The sequence below is a fragment of the Alligator mississippiensis genome, chromosome 4, assembly GCF_030867095.1.
Source record: "Alligator mississippiensis isolate rAllMis1 chromosome 4, rAllMis1, whole genome shotgun sequence".
NCBI classification, from domain to species: Eukaryota; Metazoa; Chordata; order Crocodylia; family Alligatoridae; genus Alligator; species Alligator mississippiensis.
This window is the reverse complement of record NC_081827.1, coordinates 43,620,747-43,647,826: the sequence shown is the minus strand read 5'-3', so window position 1 is coordinate 43,647,826 and position 27,080 is coordinate 43,620,747. Positions and strand designations below refer to the sequence as shown.

At 42.7% G+C, this 27,080-nt stretch overlaps 1 protein-coding gene across 1 annotated transcript in view; it reads left to right on the top strand.

Annotated features, from left to right (window-relative positions):
• LOC102574610 (hyaluronidase-1) overlaps positions 1–26,188 on the top strand; it is a 29,968-nt gene extending 3,780 nt beyond the window's left edge. The window contains exons 2-4 of the mRNA XM_059725923.1: positions 12,347–13,304; positions 23,423–23,512; positions 25,198–26,188. Coding sequence (XP_059581906.1) covers positions 12,384–13,304; positions 23,423–23,512; positions 25,198–25,599 — 1,413 coding nt within the window. The 5' untranslated portion in view covers positions 12,347–12,383 and the 3' untranslated portion in view covers positions 25,600–26,188. The remainder of the gene's footprint in view (positions 1–12,346; positions 13,305–23,422; positions 23,513–25,197) is intronic.
• The last annotated feature ends 892 nt before the right edge of the window (positions 26,189–27,080 follow it).

Below are 27,080 nucleotides of genomic sequence, written 5' to 3'. Positions count from 1 at the left end.
GAAGATCATCGGGTCCAGCCCCCTGCACCAAGCAGGAAAGAACTGGGGGTCAGGTGACCCCAGCAAGGTGACCCTAGTCTCCTCTTGAAGATTTCCAGGGTAGGTGACTGCACCACCTCTGGAGGGAGCTTATTCCACATCCTGGGCACCCTGACTGTAAAGAAGGCTTGTTTGTTTGTTTTTTGTTTTTGTTTTTTTTTTTTTTAAATGTTGACCCTGAATTGATCTTCCAGGAGTTTGTGGCCATTGCTCCTGGTTTTCCACTCGGGTTCCCTGGTGAACAGCTGCTCACCAAGCCCTTGATGTACTCCCCTAGTGTAGTGGTAAGCTGCTACCAGGTCCCCCCTCAGCCTTCTTTTCCTTAGGCTGAAGAGTCCCAGATTCATCAGCCTTTCCTCATCTGGCTTGCCTTTTAAGACTCTGATCATATGGGTGGCTCTTCTTTGGACTCTCTCAAGCTTGTCCACATCCTTATTAAAGTGTGGTGCAGAACTGGACGCAGTACTCCAGCTGTGGTCTCACAAGAACAGGAAGTCTTGCCTAGCTTGTCACAAACCTAGTCAGTACAGTGACTGAAGAATTTTGACATTGGAAGAATCAGGGGATGGGGATCTGGGACAGAAGTTCAATAAACTGATTTAACCTAAATCAGTTAAGCCTGATACTACATTTATCCAAGTTTATCTTAAACCAGTTTCAGCTATTTTGAAAGTCATTTATGTGCCCTGAACTTCTGTTGTGTTACAGATTTGAACCAGTTTGTGTGTAATGATTAACAGACTTCAAGCTAGGGATAGACAAGAGAAAAGGATGTGTAGTCAGATTGGTTTTTTTAATTATGCCTGTTGTTAATTAATATTTGAGAGAACAAATGGCTACTAAAAGTTGCATACCTCTGTTTTTTTGTGAGAATTCCTAATGTACGTGTTCTGTGTCTTTTTCTCCTGCAAAAAAAGCCAGGAAAGGCAAAAGCTGCCATTTTTTAAAGCAGAATGAACAATTGATAACTAATCTTTTCCTTGTACTGTATTAGTATTACCTTAAAGAAATAGTTTATATAATCTATATACAATATTTACAAAGAAAAAATTATTCTTTTATTGTAAATATAAATATAGAATAAAGGAAGGTCACAAACTCAATTTTGCAAGTTGTTTGCAGGCCGTTTTCAAGGGTGATTCTTTTATTAATAGTCTCTGTAAAAAACAAAAGAGAAGGTCCAAGTTTATGATCCCTAAATAATTTCCATACTAAATAAGTTTTTTTTTTTAATTTAAAAATGAGCACATCTTAACTGCCAGACTTACATACTCCTCACTTTCCCTCTCCCCAGCATCCTAAATTCAGGTGTTTTCTTTCCTTCTCATACATCACCATATATAATAAAGATTTTCTAAGCCAAATTATGTCCCAAGGTGCAGGAAAAAAGGAGACAACATGAATCTGTCATCACTGGGTTTGCACAAGTAATTTCTGACTTTGTAATTAGAATTCAGCAAATATTTTTTGCACATTGTCAACAATTAACTGAAACCAGGTCTCACTTTCTGCCTGTATCTGTTGGTCTCAGCTGAAATTCTGGCTAGGCAAAAATAGTATAGAATAGATACCAAATAGAATAGTAAAACCTTATTGTTGCCACTAGAGTGGGCAGATGCAACTCCAAACAGAACAAGGATCAATGAGATCTACTGAGTAAGAAACTGCCATTTTTACTTAATGATTTTTAGAGCAAAATCACATCTTGTAGATGTATGCCTGAACTCTTCATGTCCATTCAGTCCCCATCCTTTTTGCTGAAATTAAAAGCGTGTTAGTTTCTGCTTATTGTGGTACTATTTTCTAGGCTAGACATCTACCAATAGGAACTACATCCAGACCAAGAGCTAATTTCACCATCACCTAATATATCTTTCAATCATTATTTCCTTTGGTCAAATTTGAATGAGTAATTGACACGTGAAAAGTTCTGTATCTCATCCTGAAGTGTAAATAAGGGAGACAACTGGGACACTAGCTCAAGTGCTAACTTGCAAGGAGGGAGCAGAAAGACAGCAGCCACTGCCACCACAACTGACATCTCAGCTGTTGCTGCTGCCCTGTACGCTACAAGCCTCTCGCTGTGTATTTAATAAATGATACTTCATGCCCTTCAGAATAACTTGCCATTAAAAAAGTTCTAGTATCCTCTTGCTGGAAGTATAATATAAACAAAAGTAATAACACACCGTCACAGAACGGGGTCCTTAAGGATGGCCATGATCTCCTAAGGCCCCTCGACCGTGTCAATTTGGCCCACTGGGCACCCTCAGTTCTTTCCTGCCACGTCTTTGGTGGAGATATGAAAGCAGGAAAGCTGCCTTTAAGTCCTCTTGGACACAGTTTCATGGACTTTCTGACCCCGTGGGTTCCCAGACCCCTTGTGGGTCCCATTTTACAATGGGTGTGTTTCAGGGCACCCTAGCCTTATGGGCTATATGTGTGGCTCCAGCCACCCATTTACCATGCCCCAAGCCTCACAGATGGTACTGGTGTTGTTGTGCCCAGGCCTCATTATAATTCAGCCCCTTGTCCTTGCTGGGCTTTCCGCAGCCTGTGTCTTGGCACCCCCTGGCACTGGGCTCTCCGCTACATAAGGTGTGCTCGGCCCCTCTACATTACCTGAAGCAGAACCCAGTCAGGCCTCCTCCCTCCAGTTACTCCAGGAGGGCTCCTTTTCCCTTGGCCGCCAGCAGAGAACTGCCTACTAGCCCCTATCCTGAGGTTTATATAGGCCCAGGGCCCTGCCCCTTCTGGACAGCTGACTAGGTGCAGGTGCAGGCTAATTTCCTCATTACCTGCTTGTCATGGCAACCTGCACCTGGGCTCCTGTCTGGCTCTTTGGGGTCTTCCCAGGCAGTTTCTGGTCTTTTAGGAGCAGGCACCTAAGTGCCCTGCAACTCACACATTTAACACTGGGCTGCTACAGAAATGGGATCCCTGGATACTAGAGATAATAAACTGAACTCACTGAGAGTTTTGCCATTGATTTCAGTGCAGTGAGCATTCCATCCATTGTTTCTGAACAATCAAGGAAGATTTCCGTTTCTCTTATATTTTATACTTATGCTGTGCCTATCCCATGTGCATTTAAAGTTCTGTCATTTTATTATATTTAGTTCTGAAATAGTTAAGGAGCTCCTGGAGGAGCTAGATGGGTACAAGTCAGCAGGCCCGGATGACCTCCATCCATGGATGCTGAAAGAATTGGCCAGTGTAATAGCTGAGCTGCTGGCACAGCTGTTCGAGCACTCGTGGTGCTCCGACCAGGTCCCAGAGGACTGGAGAAGGGCTAATGTGGTGCCCATTTTCAAGAAAGGGAGAAGGGATGAGTCGGGTAACTTTACACCAGTCAGTCTTACCTCTATTCCTGGGAAAATGCTAGAGAAAATAATCAAAAAAAAAAACAACAAACCCACATTTGTTTCCCCTGCTGGGCCTGCACAATGCTCAGGGGAAACCAGCACGGGTTTGTCACAGGTAGATCCTGCCTGACAAGCCTTGTAGCTTTCTATGACCAGGTCATGCACTGCCTGGACGCGGGAGCTGAGCCTGATGTCATCTTCCTGGACTTTAGGAAGGCCTTTGACACAGTTTCGCACCCTATCCTCATTGGGAAGCTAGCAGACACCTGGAGTGGACACCTACATGGTCAGGTGGGTGGCCAACTGGTTTAGGGACTGCACCCAGAGAGTGGTGGTGGATGGTTCCTTCTCGGCCTGGAGGGAGGTGGGCAGTGGGGTCCCGCAGGATACGGTCCTTGGACCAATATTATTTAATAGCTTCATCAGCAATTTGGACGAGAGTGTGGAGAGCACCCTCTCCAAGTTTGCTGGTGATACCAAGTTATGGGGCAAACTTAGTACACTGGAGGGCAGGGAGCAGATTCAGGCTGACCTGGACAGGTTGGATCAATAGGCAGAGAGAAATAGGATGCAATTTAATAAAGATAAATGTAAGGTACTCCACCTGGGAAGGAGGAACCCCCAGCACACCTACAGGTTGAGGAGTGTCCTTCTCAACAGCTTGGAGGCAGAGAGGGATCTTGGAGTCATAATTGGCTCCAAGATGAACATGAGCCGGCAGTGTGACGAGGCCAATCACACCTTGTCATGCATTAGCAGGTGCATGACTAATAGATCAAAGGAGGTGATGCTCCCCCTCTATGCGGCACTGGTCAGGCCACAGTTGGAGTACTGTGTCCAGTTTTGGGCACCGCACCTCAAGAGGGATGCGGGAAATCTGGAGAGGGTCCAGAGGAGGGCCACTCGCATGATTAGTGGCCTTCATGATAGACCCTATGGGGGGAGGTTGAGAGAGCTGAATCTCTTCAGCCTTCAGAAGAGACGGCTGAGGGGAGATCTAATACATTTTATAGGAGGCCACAAGGGGAGGTCAATGGGGAATAGGGGAAGCACTGTTTACTAAGGCACCCCAGGGAGTGACTAGGAATAATGGGTGTGAACTAGTTGAGAGTGGATTTAGGTTAGATATTAGGAAGAAATTTTTCACAGTAAGGGTGGCCAGGATCTGTAATGGGCTTCCAAGAGAGGTGGTGCTATCACCTAGCTTGGAGGTCTTCAAGGAAGAGGCTAGATAGTTACCTGGCTGGGGTCATCTGACCTCGGTCCTCTTTCCTGCCAGGGGCAGAGGGTCGGACACGAAGATCCGTTGTGATCCCTTCTGACTCTACAATCTAGGAATCTATATTCTTCAAAGGAAACACAGCAAAGAAAAGTGTGCTTTCCAAATGTAACACAAGAATACTGAAAGGAAAATATATTTCAATGTTCTAAAAAAGATTTTGTAATGAATAAATAAGTTTAAATGTACACACCCACCCACACATTTGACAGTATGATTTCACTCTATAAGAATTCCTGTTTTATAAATGTAGTAATTAGTGCATGAAAAAATAGATAACTGAACTCTTTTTAATGTAACCAATGCCAGACAATAACACTACTTCTGAATTTCATGTTTTGCATAAAAGTTCTTCCACCACAGAGAAATGAGTTATTAAAAGCTATACATCCACCTAATCACTTCTAATCTGTAATGTTTTCCAAAGGGGGTTATAGGAGATTTTAAGAATTTAAGAGAAACTAGAAGTAAACCATACAGAGAGGTTCCTACAGATTGCCTGAGAGACTACCAATTTAAGTTCCTTTCCATAACTTACCTTCTTATCTTTGAAATTTTGATTCTTTTCTAAAAGAAGGAAGAAGAGGAAAAGTGTAAGAGAGGATATTATGTAACAGTTTAATAATTTAAAAATTGAAAAAATAATGTAAAAGTCATATACCTAATAGTATAGCATATTTACTGGAGCCGAGGATAGCATTTACTGGAGCTGAGGATGCAGGCCAAAAAATGTACCAACTGTGGTCAAATCTTCAGTCTTCAGCACTGTTAATCCTTTCCTAAGCAATAAAATAATGTAAGAGCAAAGGAAAAATACCAGAAGACATTCTTTGCTGGATTATACAGTTTTACAGTAAGATATGTATAGGGCCAAAGGTCTGCCTGAGTATTTCTTGTTTTATTGTTACTTTGATGTGTGATTCATGATGCTGTTTAAAATGATGTAAAAGGCTGTTAAAAACACTATCTACCATGGGTCAGTTCATAATTTTTAAAGTAACCTTAAAACAATGTCTAATTTGTTAGATAAATCTTTGTTTCGAGAAACAAAATAATAAAAATGTAGAAGAAAGCATATAACACAACAACATTGGCAATTTCCATGCAACAATAATAGAATAAAGAAAATAATTTTCCTTCTTGTCTTGTTGCAAAAACTCTACTTCTTTAACTATACTGTTATAGTTAAAGAAGCATAAGTCCTCCAGCATGGATGCAATTGGATCAGTAAAAGTTTGCTTATACCAAAATAACTTATTCCCATGTGAGAAAAGGAATAACCTATATCAGCATAAGATACCATTGTATTGATATAATTGTGTTGACAGTAAGAGCTGTTTTTTTTTTTTTTTTTTTATAAAATATACTGTGTAAAACAAACACACACAACATACTAGTAAAATTTCTCCCTTACTAAGATAGTTAAACAAGTACAAACTTTATATGTGGGTCAGGTCTAGCTAGGAATTACATGTGAGGTGCTGACACATTCTAATCTAAAGGTATAGCTATACTACTGCGCGATTACATCTTGGATTTAGCCAAAGTGATTTCAAGCCAAGTGACCCTACTTCTGGCAGTCCTTATTACAACGTCAGACACATGCTAAAACTTATACATTTATTCATGGTAGGAGGTGCATTTGGGCAGACTGAAATCACATTTATTGAAGGCACAATAAATGGAGTTTAGTGTAGTGTAGACCAGATAGCAATGTGTGTTAAGCAGGCCTTAAGGTGTAGGATCTCCTCAATGCTTTACTTCAGGTATTTGAATCCATTTTAAAATACATATGGTCTTGCCTACAGTGGCCTTCAGACTGTGATAACTAGTGTGTGTGTTTTAACAATAAACCTTTAAACCCACAAGCTACTTCTCTCTATTTCACTGCAAAGCTATATGGTTAGAAGTTTAAATAAACCATCTCCACATTTTCAAAGAAATTACAAAGAAAAAAATGGAGCTCTCCTAAAGCAAGGCAGGTTCTTGAATGATAGGTATGAAATAATGTAATAAGATCATAGCAGACCAATTCTTACCTTCAGAATAAAGAAAGTTAATTAAAATATACACTGGATGGCTAATGTTTTTATTGTTGTTGTCCTTTTGGCACAAAATCCCACAAGGGATCAAAATATGTAAGTGAAACAAATTCTTCCATCTCTTGAAAATAAATGGCAAGAGAAAATATGTTCATAAATGTGACCTTTTAGGGAGATGCAAAAACTTGAAGTTCGAAGACAATTAAAAACAAATATAATGAGATGAAAAACCAGAAATGCATTAATGTTACACTTATGGATTACGGTTTTTCAAAAAGTCAATAAGGAGACAGTGGAATATAACATGACAGATTACATCAGAAGGCTATTATATGGCCAACACAAATTAGTATGTGAAGTAGCAGCTCTAATGAGACATACTGGAGTACAAAGAGCTTGGGATAATCAATAACAAAAAGAGAGAGGAGCAGACCAGAGTCAATCGGCTGGAAGAGGTCAAGGTAGATGAGTATATTAGGAGTGTACTAAAATACATTTTGTTAGTGTTTAAAGGGAAGCTCAAGATATTTTAGGGGTTTACATTTTCTAAGATGTTATTTTTGATATAGAAGTCCAAAATGCTTTTTCCTCTATTTCAGCTAATATCAACTGTTTGGAAATGCTATATTCAGGCACAATGGAAGTAAACTTCATTTAAAATTAGCAGAAGATGCTTAAGAAAAGCAAACATTTATTTGCTCCTTTTTCTTCAGATGGTGAAGAAAACTTGCACAGTGAGACGAACTTTGATTGACGAGCAGGAACTTTTATCAGTTATTACAAAAGAACCATGGATAATAATCATCCAGAAACCTCACCATTATAAAATTTCATTATCAACATAAAGAGCAAACTGTACATACATTTTTGGTTTGAGGGTCTGATGCAAAAACCTACTGAATCCAAAAGATTCTCATTAATTTCAAAGCTTTTTGGACCTGGACACTAACTGCTGCCTTTACAAAGAGCAGCTTTTGTTTTTAGAATATAGAGCAGAAACATTTGAAAACAGGTTCTGTTTTGAGAAATGTGCGTGTCCTTTGGAAGTTAAATTAACCATGACTGTGTCACTGAATGAAAAAACAGGAGAAACTGAATCAAGTTTGATAATGAGCTGCAAAATGGAATCGTTAGTGCCCATGCTCATTATAGAGATAGCAATTAAAGTAGTCCAATTAATTTTCATGTGCGAGACCAGCAAACTCATAGTCCAGATAAACTGTAGTGGAGACAGTAATAAAAGACATTTTGTTTGTGTTTAGGAGACTATTTTCTGCATTTGTGAAACAGTAATTTTTCTCCAGTTTATCAATATCAAGGAAGAACTTTTTCTGTGTTTCTGGTTCACTTGGCCTCAAGATTGTATGGAAGTAAAAATATCTTCAATAAAAATACAATTTTCAAAAACCAAAATGAAACAAAACTTACTTTAGGTCTATATATCACGACTGGTCCCTGTAGCACAAGATAAAATGTTTTAGGAATCCTTATCCTATTCATCAACAGGTATTACTCTTTAGTGACTTATGCTGAGTAATACTGAATGAACAATGACTGTCATCATGATATGCATAATTAAACTCAAAGGTATTCAATGTATGCTGACTGAGAACAGATGAGACCCTCCTGAAGAAAAAGATAATTGCTTTTCTGAATGTTTCTGTGCAAGTAAAACCCTTTTCTATCTCGAAGTAAGAAGAAAGGTATAACCATATCAAGTTCTGAACAGTAAGCACTGTTATTCTGTCCTTTGTGATAGTGTTTAGAGACTACTGCTGGATCAGGATCCTATTTGTAGACACCATGCAGAACCCCCCCCCCCCCCCCAATACTACCCCTGCTTCAAAACAGTTCAGAGTTATGGCCAGTAGTAATGCTTTGTAGGTATGCTACACTGTCAAAATGCTCCTAGTGTGTGTGCATCTTGCATGAACAACACTGTACTTTTGTTAGCATAGCTTTTTGCAGAAAACAAAAACAAACAAATAAACAAACAAACAAACTGTAAGAGCTCTTCCTTATGATTCCAACAATTCACTACAGGTGAAGAGTCAGATAAAAACAGAGGTGAGATGCAGTTTTATGAGACTACTCCTGAGCTTGAAAGTTGTTCTTCTAGTATAAAAATCTCATTTGTGGATGCGATTTTTGTACTGATATAGCTTTACCAGTGCAAACCCTCTTGTGGATACATTTATATTAGTACACAGGTACTTCATAGTTTTATAGCTTATCCCTTTCTCATACAGTAATAACTATCTTGGTATGAATCAGCTCTTTATTGATAAAACTGCATCTGCACTAGGAGACTCAAAATTTGCATTGTGTGGGGTTTGGTAACCATGACTTTTTCCTGGTTCTCTCTGTGCACAAGGATAGGAAATTCACTAATCATTTTTTTTTTCCCTTGTTGGTTTTCATTTGTTTGGGCTATCACTGCTATAGGAAATGGAAAGATGGTTGTTCAGATACTGGGATATGTATTACAAATTGTGGAGCACTCCAGCACCAATACAGAAAAAAAATAATACATTACTAACTTAAACATCAGCAGCACCTGAACTTCAGTCTTCATCCAAGACTCTGTCTATACTGCTCATGTGGACAAAGCTGAGCTAGCTTTTAAATTAGCTAGTATAGGTACTGGTAGCAATTTATCTGCAATTGCATGGGCTTCAGCCACAGCCTTGGCCACACAGCTACATTTATGTTAGTATTCAAGATAGCTATTTTAAAGTTCTCTTGGGTATTATAGGATAATAGAAAGTTAGGGTTGGGTGGGACCTTAGAAGGTCATCTAGTCCACCCCCTCCTCAAAGCAGGACCACCCCCAACTAGATCATGTTTGCATGAGTTGCAGCTATACCTCTGGATTATAGGGTAAACAGACACTGATGGTCCAGCTGATTACAATTTAATGGACCAGGGAAGTCAAGATAAAGATTTTGGACAAGATTTAAGATAGGGGCAAAATTCAAGTTATTGTGAAGGGCTGTGTATAGACAAAACAGGGGTTTACTTCGCCCTAAATTGAAGTGGTGGGTTTTTAAAAACCCTGCTTCAATTTAGGGTGAAGTAAACCCCTGTGTCAGGTACAGCTATGTCTTACTTGCCTCTCTGGCAGCGGGGAGGGGAGGGTGAGCTGCCAGTAGGCAGAGTGATCCCTGGGCTGTAGGGAGGGAGGAGTTGGTGCTTGGCTTCGTGGCAGTGGCGGCCCCCCCAGGCTGCACCCACCCTCAGGCACCTGGCTTGGGCAGTCTTGGGAGGCACTGCAGCTGCAGAGGGAAGGACCAGGTCCCTGCGCAGCTCATGCAGGCAGGCAGGCTCCAGGGGGGTTGGGGGGAAGAGAGAGATCAGGCTCACAGCTTTTTTTTTTTTTTTTCCTCCTTCTTTCTTTCTTGGGTGGAGTCTACCTTGCCAGGCTGCTGCCAGGCTGCCTGCATGGGCTGCCTGCACAGACAATGAGCTGCACAGAGCCCAATGCTTTGCTGCGTGGCTGTAGGGCAGCAGACTAAAGTGTTTGTTTGTTGTGCCCCGAAGTCATTTAAGGCGCATTATGACACCGAATGTGCTACAGTGACTGGAATTAACACTCAATACACCACCAATGTGTGCAAACACCAACACCATTAAAGTGGTGCAAAAGCATTTAACCCACTTTAAAGTGTCGGGCACACAGGCCCCGCATTTCATCTACACACTCCCAAGGTGTTCGTAGCACAAATTCTCTTGAGCTAACAGTGCAGTGAACATAAGCATTTAGAAGTAGCCTTGCCTCCTTCACCCTGTGGCTGACAGTAAATTGGGCAGCTTAGAGTTGATCTTATCTGTTGGCTTTCCCTTTCCTCTTATTAAAGAAGAAAGGAAAGCTGCTGGGGGGGGGGGGGGGGAGGAAGGGGACTGGGAAAAGGACAGGGGATGGGAAGGAGACTGGAAGCTTTCTGGGTCACAGAAGGCCAAGGGGATGGAATGAAGAAAAATAAGAGAAGGCAAGGAATGTCAGCTAAAAACAGATGTCAGATTTTTCCTGGGGTCCTATAAATGTACAAACCCATTAGCCCACATTAAGTACCTGTGAAGTATCAGAATACTTTGTCCTGGGACAATAGCAGCTAATTTGACTTAATTGGATTCAAGCTATATGGGTAAACAACTGTCTTCAGGCCCAGATTAAACATGATGTCTGTTTGGTTTAAACACAGGCTAGATACAGACATTACACACAAGCCAGTATAAAAGACTGGAAACCAGTATAACCCTGTAACAGAAGCTCAGAGCATACAGACCAGTTTAAAATGGTGCAACCCAGTCTGAGATAGACCTGGATGGATGTAGTATCAGACTTAATCAGTTTAGGTTAGATTGGTCCATCAAAATTCTGCACCAGATCCTCTCCCGGCTCAACTTAGGTTGCTGTCCTCCAGCACCCTAGGATCTTTTGTGGATTCTTGCTAACCCCCCATTACTGGGCAAGTGGGCTAGCCTCTGTCTGTACTTGTTTGCTCCAGTCAAACTCTGGGCTATCCCTGCCTCTGTTCCTGGGCTGTTACAGAGCTAAGGCAGCAAAGCCTCTGCTTCCCAGCCCTACATCCTGCCTGCTCCTGTCAGCTAGGTGGGGAAGGGGGAGGGCAGGTGAAAGGGAAGATGGAGCCTCCCACCCCAGCCCTAGGCCCCTTCCAAGCTGGGGTCTGCACAGCTAGGGGGTGTCTGTGTAGCAGGGATGTTCCTCCTCACTGACAGACAGCTAGGCACCCAGGCAGGGGCAATGAGGGGAAAGCCCCCACTGCACAACCCCCCCCCCCAGCAGCTATGCAGACACCAGATTGGGGTAGGACTGGGATGGAGGGCTCTTTTCCCCTCCCTGGCCTACCCCCCCCCCCCCAAATCTACCACTGGGTAGGGGCAGCAAGGGGGAAAGCCCCTGCTGCATGGGTTCCCCCTAGCTATGCTGACCTCAACTTGTCTATGGCCAGGGGTGAAAGCCACATGGGTGAGATGCCCTAGGGCTGCATACTGTGTGGGTACACCCCTCTGCACTACACCATATCAAGATGCTCCCTTCACTTCCTCCAGTGTGCTAAGCCATGCTGCATATAAATGCTTCCCCCCTGTACTGCACCAAACCACACCATGTGTGGGTACTCCCTCTGCACAGTGCCATATGTACGAGCTCCCAGTTTCCTCCCCAGTTCCCCAGGCTGAGGGCTGCACTGCCATACCCAATGCCATCCCAGATATGGGAACAGGAAGTGAATGCAAGGGGAGCCTGGAGTTTTTGCTGCTGCAACCCAAGTAGTGGGAGCTCAGAGGCCACAAATTAATCTCTTGTGGCTACATGCAGCCCATGGGCCACAAGTTGGAGAGCCCTAAGTGGTCTACAAGTAAGGTTTCTCAAAGTATAAAACAGAATTGCAAGGCATATGCCCTGTTTTGAGCAGCATTTCAACCCACTTGTTTGGGGGGGTATTTTGCTTTTGACTTAATTTTCCCCTTTCGTATCAGGAGTATGAAGCTAAAAAAAAGAAGCCCTAAATCAGAGCCATCTCTCTTTGCATGCTGTTTGCCTCTGGTGTGGCTATTGCTTTTTAACATAATTGTCTCTACTTGTTTTTGTTTTCAAGGAAACCATCATATCATTCTCTGTGAAAACAACCTACCATGTGCAATTTGTGGATTAAATGGATAGCAATTACAATGCTGCTTATTATGACCAACGGTCAACTGCTCAAGCAAGCAAAAGCCCCACTGTTACTCCATAAGCCATTCATTGTTGTTTGGAATGCACCTACAGAACAGTGCAGGCTCCGGTACAAGGTGGACTTAGACCTCAGCGTTTTTGACATTGCTTCAAACACTAATGAGACTTTGAGTGGATCCAATGTGACAATCTTTTATCACACTCATCTGGGGCATTACCCCTTTTACTCTGACAATGGATATCCTGTAAATGGAGGGGTGCCACAAAATGAAAGCCTTATAAAACACCTTAACAAAGCTAAGTCTGACATTGACTATTCCATACCCATGAAGAAATTCCAAGGCCTTGCAGTCATTGACTGGGAAAACTGGAGACCCCAGTGGGATAGGAATTGGGGTAATAAAACCATTTATAGAAATAAGTCCCTCGAACTAGTTAGGAGGCGCCATCCTCAGTGGTCAGAGGACAAACTTAGGAAAGTTGCTAAGGAGGAATTTGAGAATGCTGGCAAGAGTTTCATGAACAACACTATTCTTCTGGCTGAACATATGAGACCAAATGGTCTGTGGGGCTACTATCTTTACCCAGACTGCTACAATTACGATTACAAGGAACATCCACAAGCATACACAGGAAAATGCCCAGACATTGAATCTGCCCGCAATGATCTCCTGATTTGGTTATGGAAAGAAAGTACTGCTCTCTATCCTTCCATTTACCTGGATTATATATTGAAGTCAAGTTCAAATGCTCTGAAATTTGTTCACTATCGGGTTAAGGAAGCAATCCGTATTGCCTCAATTGCTAGAAAAGACTACATATTGCCTGTTTTTGTTTACTCCAGACCATTTTATGCCTATACTTTCTATGTTTTGACAGAGGTAAGCAGATAGAGAAATCTAAATAGCTAGACAGTTCCTTAGAAAAGCTACTGTCTCAAAATTTCTCTTTATAGTTACAGCTGCAATTGTTTGATATCTAGAACAGCACTTTTAAAGAAAAGTACTGCACTATACTACAAAACACTGAAACTTCCAATAATGAGTCCATGGTCTTTGTGTCTATTTCTGTAGAATAATGATATATTTGTGATGAGGGTAATTAGAAGAAAGTAGAGAGAAATTGCTTCCTCAAGGAAGTAATTCATTCAGATATTTAAATTTCAGTACAGCTGTGAAACAGAGTTGACAAATCTTTGTGAAGTTTGAAACTAATTAGTACAATAGGAAGATAAACTTTCATGAGAAAGAAGCCTCAGGGCTTATTTATCTTCCTCACATGGAAGTTCACTTAGCATAGAAGTAAGCTAGTCAAATAAATTGGTCTCACCTAAACCTTGTCTGGAATTTCTAGCTCCTACATGAGGAAACTCCTAGTGTACAGTATAGGGCTGTAGACACCTTTGGAGGTAGCAGGCATCTCCTGGCTGTCTGGCTTCTTGCAATTATGATCTAGTACCCGTTTTTTTTTTTCCCCTTGTTTTGAAGTTTTACTTTACTGAAATTAAGTTGTTGCATCATGTAATGCCTCTTCAGCCGGTAATGATGGAAGGAAATATTTTTAAAAATGAAATGTATAGAGAGGTTACAACGCAAGTAGCACAGATATATACACAGACACCAATGGTTTCTGATAATATCATGGAAAGTATGATCTATGGCCTTGACTCTGTCTATGCAAGTGGCAAAGAACATGTAATCCAGGACTGTTTGCTGTCTTAGACACCTGTTCTAGCCTGAGCGTAGAAAGGTTTGGTGGGGACCTAGTACCAGGCAGAAAGCTCATGCAAATATATCCCCTCCTGCCAACATCTTTATGGATGTGGATTCTTTGCCACCCTCCTGGATCATGGATGGCAGCAGTGTACCACGAAGTGCTGGACAAAAAGACTCCAAGACTCTTGCAATCAAAAAATAAATTACAACATGGTCGGGGGGCTGGGGTAGTGGTGATGAGTCAGTGTTGTATTCTTCACCCCTAAGCTGCCATCAAAGCCTGTGCATAGTCAGAGCCAGGAGCAGCCTGAGGCCTATGGGAAACCACACCTGTTTAGATCTGTTAGTAGGAAATCTTGGCTGGACTCAAGCATATCCCTGCAGTCTCTGAGGATTTTAAGTCAGAAACTGGTCAAAGCCACAGTTTCAGAAGCATTCATTAATTTTGAGGCCCCAGGTTTTTTTGTCTTTGCAACCCAAGACTCTTTGATTTTCAGGTGGTGAGGACTCACTTTAAGGGAACTGCAAGTCCTCAATATCTTCAAAAACTGGGACTCAAAGGAATGATATATTTTGCCATTGACTTCAGTGGAGTCAGGATTCCATTTAAAGATGCTTCACTTGAGAATTCAAAATGCACACAAAGTTGGTGAATACTACTGAAAACAACAGGTATAAATAGTTATGGTGGTTATAAGTGACAGGTTTTTTTGTAAATGTTATGCAAACCCCTGTCTTAATATGGAAATATCATTGACATTGCCCAAAATCCTACAATATATTTTGCCACTTTAGTGTAGTTTATGCACACCTTACACACTTAAGGTTATCTAAAGCTCATTTTAACCCGAACTAGCTTCCAAGCTTCATAACAGTCATACAGTAGTCATTATTTAAAATAATATTTTCTCCTACGTTACCCTCTTTACCTTCAGGTCTACATTTCACTCAATTAGTGTATGTATCTTTTTATACCTGGATGCTTTAGAGAGCTCTTTAAAACTTTCAGTAGTTATATGTCAGATCCATTCACAACAGAGGAACTATAGGCATTCCAGTAACCTCACTATCAGCACTGCTCTGGTAGCAGACTGCAACAGGTCACCCACCCCGGTGCCATCTTTCTGGTAATCTACACCTTCTGTGGGGTGCCCTTGGAGCCTTCTTCGTGGCTCTTCTGTCCCACCCTATACTCGTCTGCCACATCTTGATGGAAAATTATTATGCGAGCAGAAGACTGCCTATTGAATTGGGGATGTTGGGGCCATTCTCCTGACCCCTGCTTTTTTTCTGCCTAGGCTTCTTCATCTGAACCCACTAAACAGGTTTTGACTCCGAGGCGCTAGCTTTTTCTGGTGTGTTGGGTCTCGTGGCCCCCTTCCTGCTCCAAGCATAAGCCTGGCTCTCCCTAGCCCAGAGACCTGGGCGCCAACCCCACAGCCAAAGGGCTGCAAGTTTGAAACCAGGAGGCACCTCAAACTCACCCCCTTTTAGTCCAAAACACAATTGACCTTCCTAGTCTTTTTCCAAGATCATGCCTTCAGGCACCAGGGTCCATGCCCCCAAGAGCTGCACCTGCTCTGGTGCTGGGGTCTGTGCCCCCAAAAGCTGCACCCTCACTGGCGCTGGGGTCTGTACCACTATGAGGCCTTCTCCATTCCCTAACCACCGAGTATTATTCAATAACCAAAAGAAATATGGACAGTCCTGTCCGTGAGCAATAACTGCCCCCACGAAAAGCGTGTGGTCAAAGAAATCCACACGCCAGCTTACATTTACACCAGGTTCTTGCTTTGGCTCCCCACTTTTGGCTTCTGGGGTAGCTTCTCTCTCTCAGGGCCCCCGCAGTCCCTCTTCCAACCTTTGGATTGCTCACCAGGCCTCTCCTCGAAGCTCTGGATTACACTCCTTTTCCTTCAACTGCTGGCCCCCTTACTGCTATTCTGCCCCGGGTTCTTATAGTCCTGCCCCTTCCGGTCAGCTGACTAGCTGGCCAGGCCCAGCCTTTAACCCCTTCCATCCCAGTACTCCGAGCCCAGAAGGTTCTGGCCTTAAAGGGGCGGGCCTGCTTTCTAGTGACAGGGCTAGGGTTCCCTGTTACACAGACCAAACAGTGAAGTGTGTTTTTCAGGCCTCTGACAGTTGTTACATTTAAGATGTGATTAACTGATTGGGTGTCCCAGCTGGGGGAATGCATTGGAGCCCTTGACCTGGCAAGAAACATGTGTGTCATGGCAGGAGGTGCGATTGTTGGGATTGTGCATCAGACCCTGTGGTGTCTTCAATATAACATCTGTCATTAGCCACAGACAAGTTACCTCTGCAGATCCCCTTTTCCATGGGAAGCATTCTCTCTTTTTGTGGAGCGCACTGCCTTTTTATGTGAACCTAGGCACCTCATCTGAGCAGCAGCTACTTTTACTTTCCAGCCATCTGCTTGCCCACTCCTTTCCACTTGTTTCAAGATGGGAGTGGCAGCTCCTGAATTTTCTCCCTATAGTTCTAATCTGCCAGACTGCACATGGGAGTAACAAGGACTTTACTGCATGGGAACCCTGAGTTGCTAAATCCTTATTCAGCAACTCAGGGTTCCCATGTAGTAAAGTCTTTGTTAAGACAATTTAGCCCTATGAAAATACAGCTTGTATTTGCTGGCTGACACAATATGACATTGTGGGCGCATCCCCATATATAGGGGCATGTGGTTGCCATGGCAAAAATAGCAGCGGCACAAATGTGGGGTTGATGTGAGGCAAATTGTTGCAGGTGGGGTAGGGCCAGCACCTATGCTGGCCCCAGCAGCCTTACCTGGGTTCCTTGAGGCCTTTTGGGGCATCAGCGGTGGTAATCCGGCCACATGGAGCCTGGCCAGTAGCCAGAACATGGCCCTGACTGGCCAGGCTCTGGTTTCCAGCAGTGCATGCTGCTGCCGCATGGACCACAACACTTTTTTTACTGGCATTTTTTTAGTGGGATCTCCCATTGTCAAATTTAGCAGTGCAGCAATGCTTGCACATGCACTGTGTGTGGTTTGCAGTGCTTCAAACTGTGTTGAGGAGCCACAAACCTCATGCGTGTGCTAGTGGAGATGTACCCTGTATGTCTGCCCTGATCTGTACAATACTAAAGATACAGCAGAGGTCATTCATTGAGAGAGAAACATTGAAACAAAAGCTGTGGGGAAGGGAGATATTGTCCTGAGAGAGAATTGAACCTTCAGCAGCCCTTCATCAAGACAGAAGACTTAGGTTCAAAATGTCACTGCAGCTGTGTTGCCCATACTCCATGACTCAAAGTGCACTGATTGCATTTAGAACTGGATTCATTGCAAAATAAGGCAGCTGAGAACTCTTGCTTGCATTTTCTTTGCAAATCACTTTCAAACTGAACCTAGTTCATTTATGGGGTATTTAGAAACTGCCCACCTAAACTGTTCATTACTAATGAGATGTGATCAGTCATTTAAGTTGTATGCTAGCATCCCTGCTCCCTGCCTGGATGACTGAGATTATTAATAAAGCAGAATGACAAATAACAAATGAGACTAATGAATAACAACTGCTCTTTCCCTTGTTCTCATGCTAAGGCATGTATTTGTGCAAAGACCATTGCCCTTGAGTAGAGCCAAGCTGGTACAAATGGTCCCAAATGCAGAACAAGATGAGATACAACCAGGATGGAAAATAATGACTTCTTGGAATTTGATTCACAAACATTTGTTTTGCAGAATGTGACTTCTCTTAATTGCAGTCCATTTCCTTTCACACCGATGTTTCCAAAAGATTAAAGATCTTCCTTCCCTTGTTTAATATACAAGGAAATTTCACAGCTGATGAGGGGGCAGAAGGAGTGTAGGCAGGAGAGGTATGGATTCTCCATACCTCCCCTCTGTGGGCATAATCCAGTACACAAGAATCTGAAGCACCACTTCATTCCAAGGTTGGAAAAGTGTCTTGAACATGAGAAGAGAGAGGAAGAAACCAGGGGAGTATAGAATCCCTGATACTGGGGAGCATTAAGCATCAGTTGAGTCATAGAGGTTCTCCTGAGTAGCTGGAAGATAATACAAAATCAAAAACCATTACAAAATGGAGTGTTTATTTTTAACATTGTCTATTTTACATAGCTCTTGTAGGGATTGGGGTGGGCAGCAGGAGAAGGGCAGAGTACCTGCCAAAAGATCCCACCTGCTTATTTATCTACTGGTATAGCCTTTGTATCTGAGCATCTCCCAATCTTCCAAGTATCTCATCAGTGATTTGGAAGATGGGATGAAGTGCAGCCTCAGCAAGTTTGCATATGACACCAAGGTGTGGGGAGTAGTAGATACACTGGAGGGTAGGGCTAGAATTCAGAGATATCTTGACAGATTGGAGCATTGAAACAAAAGGAATCTCATGAAGTTCAATAAGAACAAGTGCAAAGTCTTGCGCTTAGGACAGAACAATCCCATGTACTGGGACAACTGGCTAAGCACCAGCTCTTCAGAAAAGGAGCTGGGGATTACAGTAGACAATAAACTGAATGTGAGCCAACAGTTTGCCCTTGTTACAAAGAAGGCTAATGGTAGAGTGGCCTGCATTGATATGTGTGGTCAGCAGATTGAGGGAAGTGATTATTCCCCTCTATTCGGCACTGTTGAGGCCACATCTGGAGTAGTGTGTCCAGTTTTGTCCCCCCCCCGCTACAGAAAGGATGTGGACAAATTGGAGTCCAGGGGAGGGCAACAAAAATAGTTAGGGGACGGGGTCACATGATTTCTAAGGAGAGGCTGAGGGAACTGGGCTAATTTAGTCTAGAGCAGAGAAGATTGAGGGGGCATTTAATAACACCCTTCAAGTACATGAAAGGTGGTTACAAAGAGAATGGAGTTACACTCTTCTCAATGGTGGCAGATGACAGATCAAGGAGCAATGGTCTCGGGTGTCAACAAGGGAAGTTTAGGTTACATATTAGGAGAAGCTTTCTCTTTAGGAGGGTAGTGTAGCACTGGAACAGGCTACCCTGACAGGTTGTGGAATCTCCATCCTTGGAGGTTTTTAAGACCCAGGTAGGCAAAGCCTTGGCTAAGATGATCTAGTTGGGGTGGTCCTACTTTGAGTAAGGGGTTGGACTAAATGACCTTCTGAGGTCCCTTTCAACCATAATTTTCTATGATAATCTTTTATCGTCAGACATCCCTAGGAGGTAAGGAAGTGAAATGATGTAAGGAACAGAAAGACTAAGGCCTGGATTCACAAAGGGACTTGGGTATTGTGAGGTTAGCTTATAGCACCTAACTTTTCTCACTGGAGTGGGATTCATAGTCCTGAGCTGGGTGCCTAAGCTCCCATATACAATGCATGAGGAGATTTTAGTGCCCCAGAATGGGACGCACAAGAGCTAGTATGCTAAGCAGAGAGCAACCTAAACCAGCCACTAGCTGAGAATAACGATGTACTGGAGGTATGCCCTATTCCATAAGTACCACCTTTGACTTTTTATTCCAAGTCCTAAACCTTTCCCTTGGGCCAAAGAGAGAGGATAAGCTAACGATCATGACTCTGTAGCCTGGTACTTAGGACCCTCACCTGGGAAGGGGAAAGACCTGCCCCAAAGCTTTTTTACATATTTTACATTGAAGTAATTGGCAGAGATATAACTATACCTTTTATTGCCCTGCGCAAAACTTCAGAAGGTGAGAGAGTAAGTGCTCCTTTTCTATGTCGGAGGAGCTGGGTGCCAGGACACAGCAGGAGCAGCAGCCCTGCATCACCTGGCTCTAGAAACTAAGCTAGAAAAGCCTTGCCTTACCTGCCCCAGGGACTTAAAGACCCCTGCTGCCTCTGCCATCTCCCTGCACCTGGCTCCTCTAGCTGGGTGGCACAGGGTTGCTCCAGCTTGGCTCCTATGGCTCGGAGGTGCAGGGCTGCTCCAGATGCAACAGACTCTGGGTCGGGGGGTATCACTCCAGAGCCTCCCCTCATTTGTCACCTGAGACTGGTGCCTTTCTTTCCCACTGCCCCTCCCCCCACCAAGTCATGCTTCTAGTTACCGGATAAAAGGCAAGTGCCTCAGTGCTTCACATGGAGGCAACAATAGTCCATGCCATCACCACAAGGGCAGCAGCTTCTGTATGAGGAGGTAAGTACTCACTTCCCTCCTCTTCCTTTGCTGCCTACCCTCACAGCTGCTCAAGAGACCTTTGTTCCTGGGGTACATGAAAGTAGTTGTTGGGGCATCCTGAGGGCAGCTTCACTGCTGCGTTTCTGGGTTTGGTGCATGTGAGTGGGGCCAGCTCAGCAGCACTGGCAGTGCAGTGTAGACATCCTACATGGTATCAAGCTGCTTGATACTGAGATACCTCTGGGAGTGCACAGGAGCAGAGCTCTAACTGCATTAGAAATTTTACTGATTTAAAACGTACGTGTCTACAGACTACATCTATATACAGTTAGTTAGAGGATTGGGAGGATCATGCTCTTGGACCTAGGTGTCTCAGTTCTGCATAAATCCTTTGGGGAGGTGGATCTAAAGGTATAGTTACTTCTGCCAGACATTTCCAGTCATGTTCTGTGTAGCTACTCTCTTGATGTGCCCCAAACCCAGAAATATACCAGTGAGGCAACTCAGGGGTACTCTCTGTGGCTGGCATTTCTGTATATCAAGTATTAGCACCGTTTAGGATAGGGAGAATGGGGCACCAGAGTTATAGTCTCCAGGGAGCCTGAACTGCCACAGCAGTGATCCATGGTCAGTACTTTTCACTGAGGCAGCAGGAACCCACGCCATACAGAAGCTACTGCTCTCATGGTGATAAGGAGGTAAGCACTCACTCCGTTCTTTCTCCTCCTCTGCCCACCCTGTCCCACCCACATTTTAAGTTATACCTCTGATATGGAGCCTGTCAGGGGTAGGAGACGGGTAGGGGAGCTCAGGGATTTCCTGGTTTACAAAGCTGTCATGTTGTAGACATGTCCTAAGTCATTGCCTCAAGGTTACCCAGGAAGTCTATGACAAGAAATGAAACAGGACTCACTATCCAGTGCCCTGCTGCTACACCAGACGTATTTAAAAGTCCTTTCAGACTATGTTTCATTCAGATGTGTTTGGTGTAGATTAATCTTTGTTTTGTCTGAGTGAAACGAGATCCCCTACCTGTCAATGAAGTCTGAGTTGTGTGGAGTGCTAATTTACTCTACCATCCCGTAGCTCATGTTGAGAGAGACAGTCCAGACTTTGCATTTTTATAATCTTTATACGGTTCTTCACACATGAAAAGGCCTATAGATTGCTCATTACCAAAAGTTTCAGGTATATTATAAATTCACTCGGCTTTGATCTTTAATTCAAACACATTCACTGCTAAAATAAATCCAGCAGGGGAAAAAAATTGCCATTTTCTGACTTGAAAGTAACATTGGCAGCATACTCTACTCTCCTTTTTTTAAAGAAAGCACTGAACTATATGCTTTTAGGTGTAATGACCTTCTCTCAAGAACTGCTTGGGTGATCAGCAGTGCTAGGAACTGCAGGTGAGCCCAATTATACCTCAGAATACTGTGAGCACTATGCAGAAAACCAGCAGGCAAACCTGTCCTTTAATATAGCTTAAAGGTTTCAAATATTTTTTTTCTGACCTTTAGTTAAAGGTTGCAGCCACCACTCGTTTGTCCTCATATTCTCCTCCATTTTCTCAGTAATTCAACTCACTTCCCTGAAATATTGATCTGTCTCTTGAACAATTAACATTTCATACATAGGAATTCCTCACAGTATATTTGTAAATCATGTACATTTACATTGCCTTGGTAATATTTTAATAATAAATACTTGTCATTATAATAAACATAGGCATCACTTTTTGTCTACCACAGAGCATCAGTGATTCTGTGAAATGTACTTATTCTTTATGACATAGTTGTAGCTTCTTGCAAAAAGAAATACAACAGCCAATGTCTAGCCTCAGAGGATAGTGAGCAGGAGAACCAACTCTCCCAACTGACTCAGTTAAGGCATCTGCTAGGTTTTTAGGGAAAGAAGAATGCTATCTGCTGTGGCTGATTCTGTTAATTTATTCCTACCTTCCCTGCTTTTGCTAAGGGTAGGAATTTATTGGAGGCTCTGTTTCACCTGAGCAAATCTTTTTTATTTTATTTTATTTTATTTTCTGTCTTGATAATGGCTCCCCAGACTCTCTTCCTGCTGTTACAGAAGATCCACAGATCCACTGTGGCTCTGCCTGCACTTCAAGCACTCAAGCTCAGAGATTTTTTTTCGCTTTAGCAGTACCCTACAGTGTGCCATAGCCCAACTATTCCTTGGCTTATGGTTCAGTTCTTAACTGACTTAGGTCAAGACAGTGCTTGTGCATTCTGCAGATGCCTGGAAGGTCTGCTTCTGAAAAGCTGCTGCTGTTATTGCCTTTCTACCTCCCTTTCCTTCTAATTTTTTTTTTTTTTAAGAAAGAAAAGAAAAACAAAAAGGTTCTGTTTTGTTTTGTTTCTGTTTTATTCCCCTCTATTTTCCCCTTTTTCCAGGCCTTGGCATTTGTCTAGTCTTAGATCCCCACTTTTTCTGTTCATGCCAGATTCAATGCAAGACTTTCATTCTGACAGGAAGCAGTCTTAGTTGTGCTGCTGTGTCCACACCATACCTCTTTAATTTAATTGGCACAATTAAAGTGGTACAACTTGGGTTTGCAGACAAGGTCTGAGAGTTGCAGAGGATCAGTACCTGTTCTGGTCAAATCACTCATGCAAAAAGTAATAGTCATGTACAATAATTATCCAAAGCATTGCTGCTTAGAATTGTCACAGCCTCTTATGGGCTGCTGAAGGAACTTACAAATGTACAGTAACATCTTAACATCTATTGCAAAGTACATTTAGTTGTGCATACAGACAGGATTGCTTTTTAAATAGTTAAATTGGCTTCTCTTCCTATAACTTGTGACATACTTTTGGAATGCATTGTCCAAAACACTTCAGGGAGTCTCTGTCTATTTTTGCTATGGTCTATTATTTGCATTGGAGTAACGACTATGATCCTTTGTTATGGAGAAGGACCATATTATGTTTGGTACTGTACAAACAAAGCAGAGGAAGTAATTCCTTTTCTCAAGCAACTTACAGTCTAAGTAAAGAGTTTACCATGAGCCTTTTTGAGTATGAACACTTTACAGTAGGAACCAACATTTCCTCTGAAAAAGCAGTGCTTAGATGCTAGCATGTCCTTTGCTTATTTGCATCCTTGGGTTTTGATTCTTTTTCAAGGTCCTTTTTTCTTTCTTTTTCCATTTTCAGATTGACCTGGTGAACACTATTGGTGAAAGTGCTGCCTTGGGAGCAGCAGGGGTTGTTCTTTGGGGAAGCATGCAATATGCCAGCTCACAGGTAAGTGGGTTTGGTTTACTAGTGTTCAGTAATAAAGTGCTCTGTCCTTGACAAAATCCTCATGATTTTTTACCCCACCCATCCCCAATTCTATCATTTTTTTTTTTTTTTTACCCCTTACCCTCAAGGTCCACCATGTGGAGGTGACTGCTTGCAATTCCTTTCAGGGTTTGTTAATGCCATATTGTAATTATCCAGAGAAGTCTCTTTCCTGCACTTCTGTCCAGAGATCACTTCCAGGAATCAAATGCTGATGTTGCCCATGGTAACACATAACACTAATACAAAGTTAAAAGAAAGATACAGCTGCCTGTCAGTGTTTCAAAATGTTATGCTATCCATTTTACAATGTTCTGTTTGCATGATATTTTTGTCAGTCTAGTAACAAGCCAAAAGTGTGTTTCTTTTGGCAGAGGTGAATCAGACTTTTCACAGGTCAGTGATACAGTTTCTTCTATTTTGTAGCAAAGTCACAGGTTGAATACAGTGACAATGAACGTGCACATAACTACAGGCATTGAGGCACCAAATGTCTGGACTCAGTTTTTGGCCTTTGGATTCTGTCTCAATGATCTAAAGCAGTGGTTCCCAACCTTTTTTGATCGCAGACCAGCAAATCGTGGACCGGAAGTGACCTTGAACTGGAAGTGACTGGCATAATGTGGGCTGGCAGCCAACCCTTTTTTATATTCGGTATAAAAAAAGGGTTGGCTGCCAGCCTGCAGTATGCCAGTCACTTCCAGTCTGCAGCTTGCTGGTCCACGGTTTACTAGTCCACGGTCACTTCTGGACTGGCAGCCAACCCTCCTGCGGACCAGCACTGGGTCATGGCCTGGGGGTTGGGAACCTCTGGTCTAAAGGGAGGATGGAAGGTGTGGGAAGCCTCCACTTCTCCATACTTCTGTCTATGCATACCTGTTGAAGGCCTGGGGGACCTCTTGCATACAATATGATCCAGAAGAATTGATGGCTGCCTACTATTATACAAGAAAAGTTCTGGTTCTTTTCCCAAGGCCTTGGGACTACTCTGAAATAAGTTTTATGGCTCTTCCCTTCTGGAATTATAGAGGGTGACAGGAGGATACCCTGTCTATGTAGGCATCTGCTTAGCCAGCACTTGCCTCTTTGAGGCAGAGGACAATCTCATTCTCTCTTAAGAGGCTTGAGGAATGTAGGAAACAGCAATTTCTACAGAATCTTATGCTACTTCTATTGGAGTCAATCAATGGGAGTTCTGCCACTGACTCATTGGAGGCTGATGGTGCCCTGAATGAATTTGGGACCTGATTCGTAGTATGAGAATGAACTCAAAAGCTATTTTATCTGGTGTCTGCAACTTCACCATGAATTACTGAAATTTTCAATCTGTTATTAATTTGAAGGGGTTATGGTAATCAGCATGGGAACTGCTGGTACTAAATTGCCAATACTAAAGTGAGTCAGTATATGGTTTTTAAACTCCCTTTAATTTTAAATTGTTCCTTTACAGCAACCTTTATGTTTGCTTTTGGGGGTTTGTTTTTTTGTTAGTAAATTCAACCTGTTGTTACCAGGTACGCAAAACAAACAAACAAAAAGATTATAATGGATGCCAACCTCTTGCTTTCATGTTAATAATCTACTAAAATAATGAAATTTGGATGTAATGCTAGCTATTGAGTAACATGGCTTTTGATTTCCTGCAGGAGAGCTGTTTAACTGTGAAAAGATACATAGATGGTCCCTTAGGACACTATGTCATTAATGTGACCGCAGCTGCCAAACTCTGCAGTAAAGTTCTGTGCAAGAAAAATGGAAGATGTATCCGTAAGAACAGTGAATCTTCTGCTTATCTACACTTGTCATCCAACAGTTTTAAGATCAGAGTCCACTATTCTGAAAAAGGTCCAAGATTTGTAGTCACTGGTAAACCTGGACCTGAAGACATAGAAGCTATGAAGCAGAGATTCATGTGCCAATGTTACCAAGGCTGGACTGGGATATTTTGTGAACTACCGAATCAAAAGTTACTTGGCCATTTAGCTCAAGTAGCTAACTTCTTCTTACTTGGAGCTATGCAGATTTTTCTGCTTTTCATTGCACTCTAATATTTTCTGAAACAAGACAAGGAAGCAAGAAACAGTGTAGCTGAGGTCTCTTTCCTTTCCTGAGATGGGAAATGCTATTCAGATTGTTGTTATATCATCTTCCTTCTGTTTCATTCAAATCCCAGTGGGACTGCACCACATGTTAAGCAGGTTTCTACTACAGCTCTCTCCTAATTGGACTAGTGTGGCCCCTAGTTTTTCCAGTTAAAACTCCCGCTGATCCAACTAATGTATTGAGAAAAGCTGGGTCTGGACTTTAGGATATGGCCCTATAGGAGCAGAAAAGAAGAATAAAATAACCATTCATTTTAGAGGATGGACAAATTGGATGTCATGGCTTGTATAGCAGCTTCTACAGATGGGGTCTGAAAGGTTCAGGGAATTGTGCATAGTATTATAAATGTATTTTTAAATGTGTGCCCAGCAGCCTGAGAAAATCTGTTTGGGCTGACATGTTAGTACAGTAACGATTAACATTTTCCGTAATTATTTGTCCTGTTGATTTGCCAGTTACTATTTTACTTGAATGTTATTGTCTGTAACTTCCATTGATCAATTCAACTTTTTCTAATAAAAAAAATATCCCTACTGCTTAGCACTCTACAAATTCCTAGTGATGAGGAAATTCTTCTCACTTTCCTTTTTTCCCCCCAGCTGCTTGAAAAAGGGGAAAGCTTACTCCCTTCCCTCCTCATTACTGGTGGAAACCTTTACTGTCTCTGTACTCCTTCCAGAGAGGATGATGTGTTATGTGCTCTTCAGTACCTCCCCTTTCTTTGTTCTCATGCACATGTATTTGGTAGGGCAGTTCTGTGACTGCTACTCCACTTGCTCATCACTGCATGAGGGATTGATGCAGCCCAACCTCACCACACTGCTCCAAACATATTGGACCCCACCATGCTGCATTGAGTCCTACCCTGCCCCATCACTGCCCCCAGGAATCCACTACACCCTGCACAGGCATGCTCCCATCATGCCCCAGCCCTCCCCGCCTCTTATCCCCCTCAAACCACAATGAGCCCTCCTCTGAACCGAATGAAGAGATTATCAGCTATCAAGTAGATAATAATGAGCCATAAAGTCAATTGACTCCCACAGCTTTACCTGAATACAATTGCAGCTGCCCCTGCTGGGCAATTTGTTTTAAAATTTCAGTGGAGCAAGAATCAAAGTGTGGTGAGACCGCACCCCCCACCCTTCCCACCACAACCTCTGGGATCTGCTGCTGGACTCTCTCAAATCCTAGATCCACTTGTTTTCCCTGTTATAAAAAGGAGAGAGAACATGAAGTATCCCACCTTCCAGCACTAACATAGGACCCCCAAGATGCTGTCATGTCACCCCTTGTAGCTTAATCCCCTTTCAATGGAAATAGTGTAAATAATTGCTGATTAGTTTAACATCTATGAAATGCTACAACACCCTGGTCTTACCTTTAAAATATTCATTTGTGGATGAATCTCCATGGTTGTGGAGCT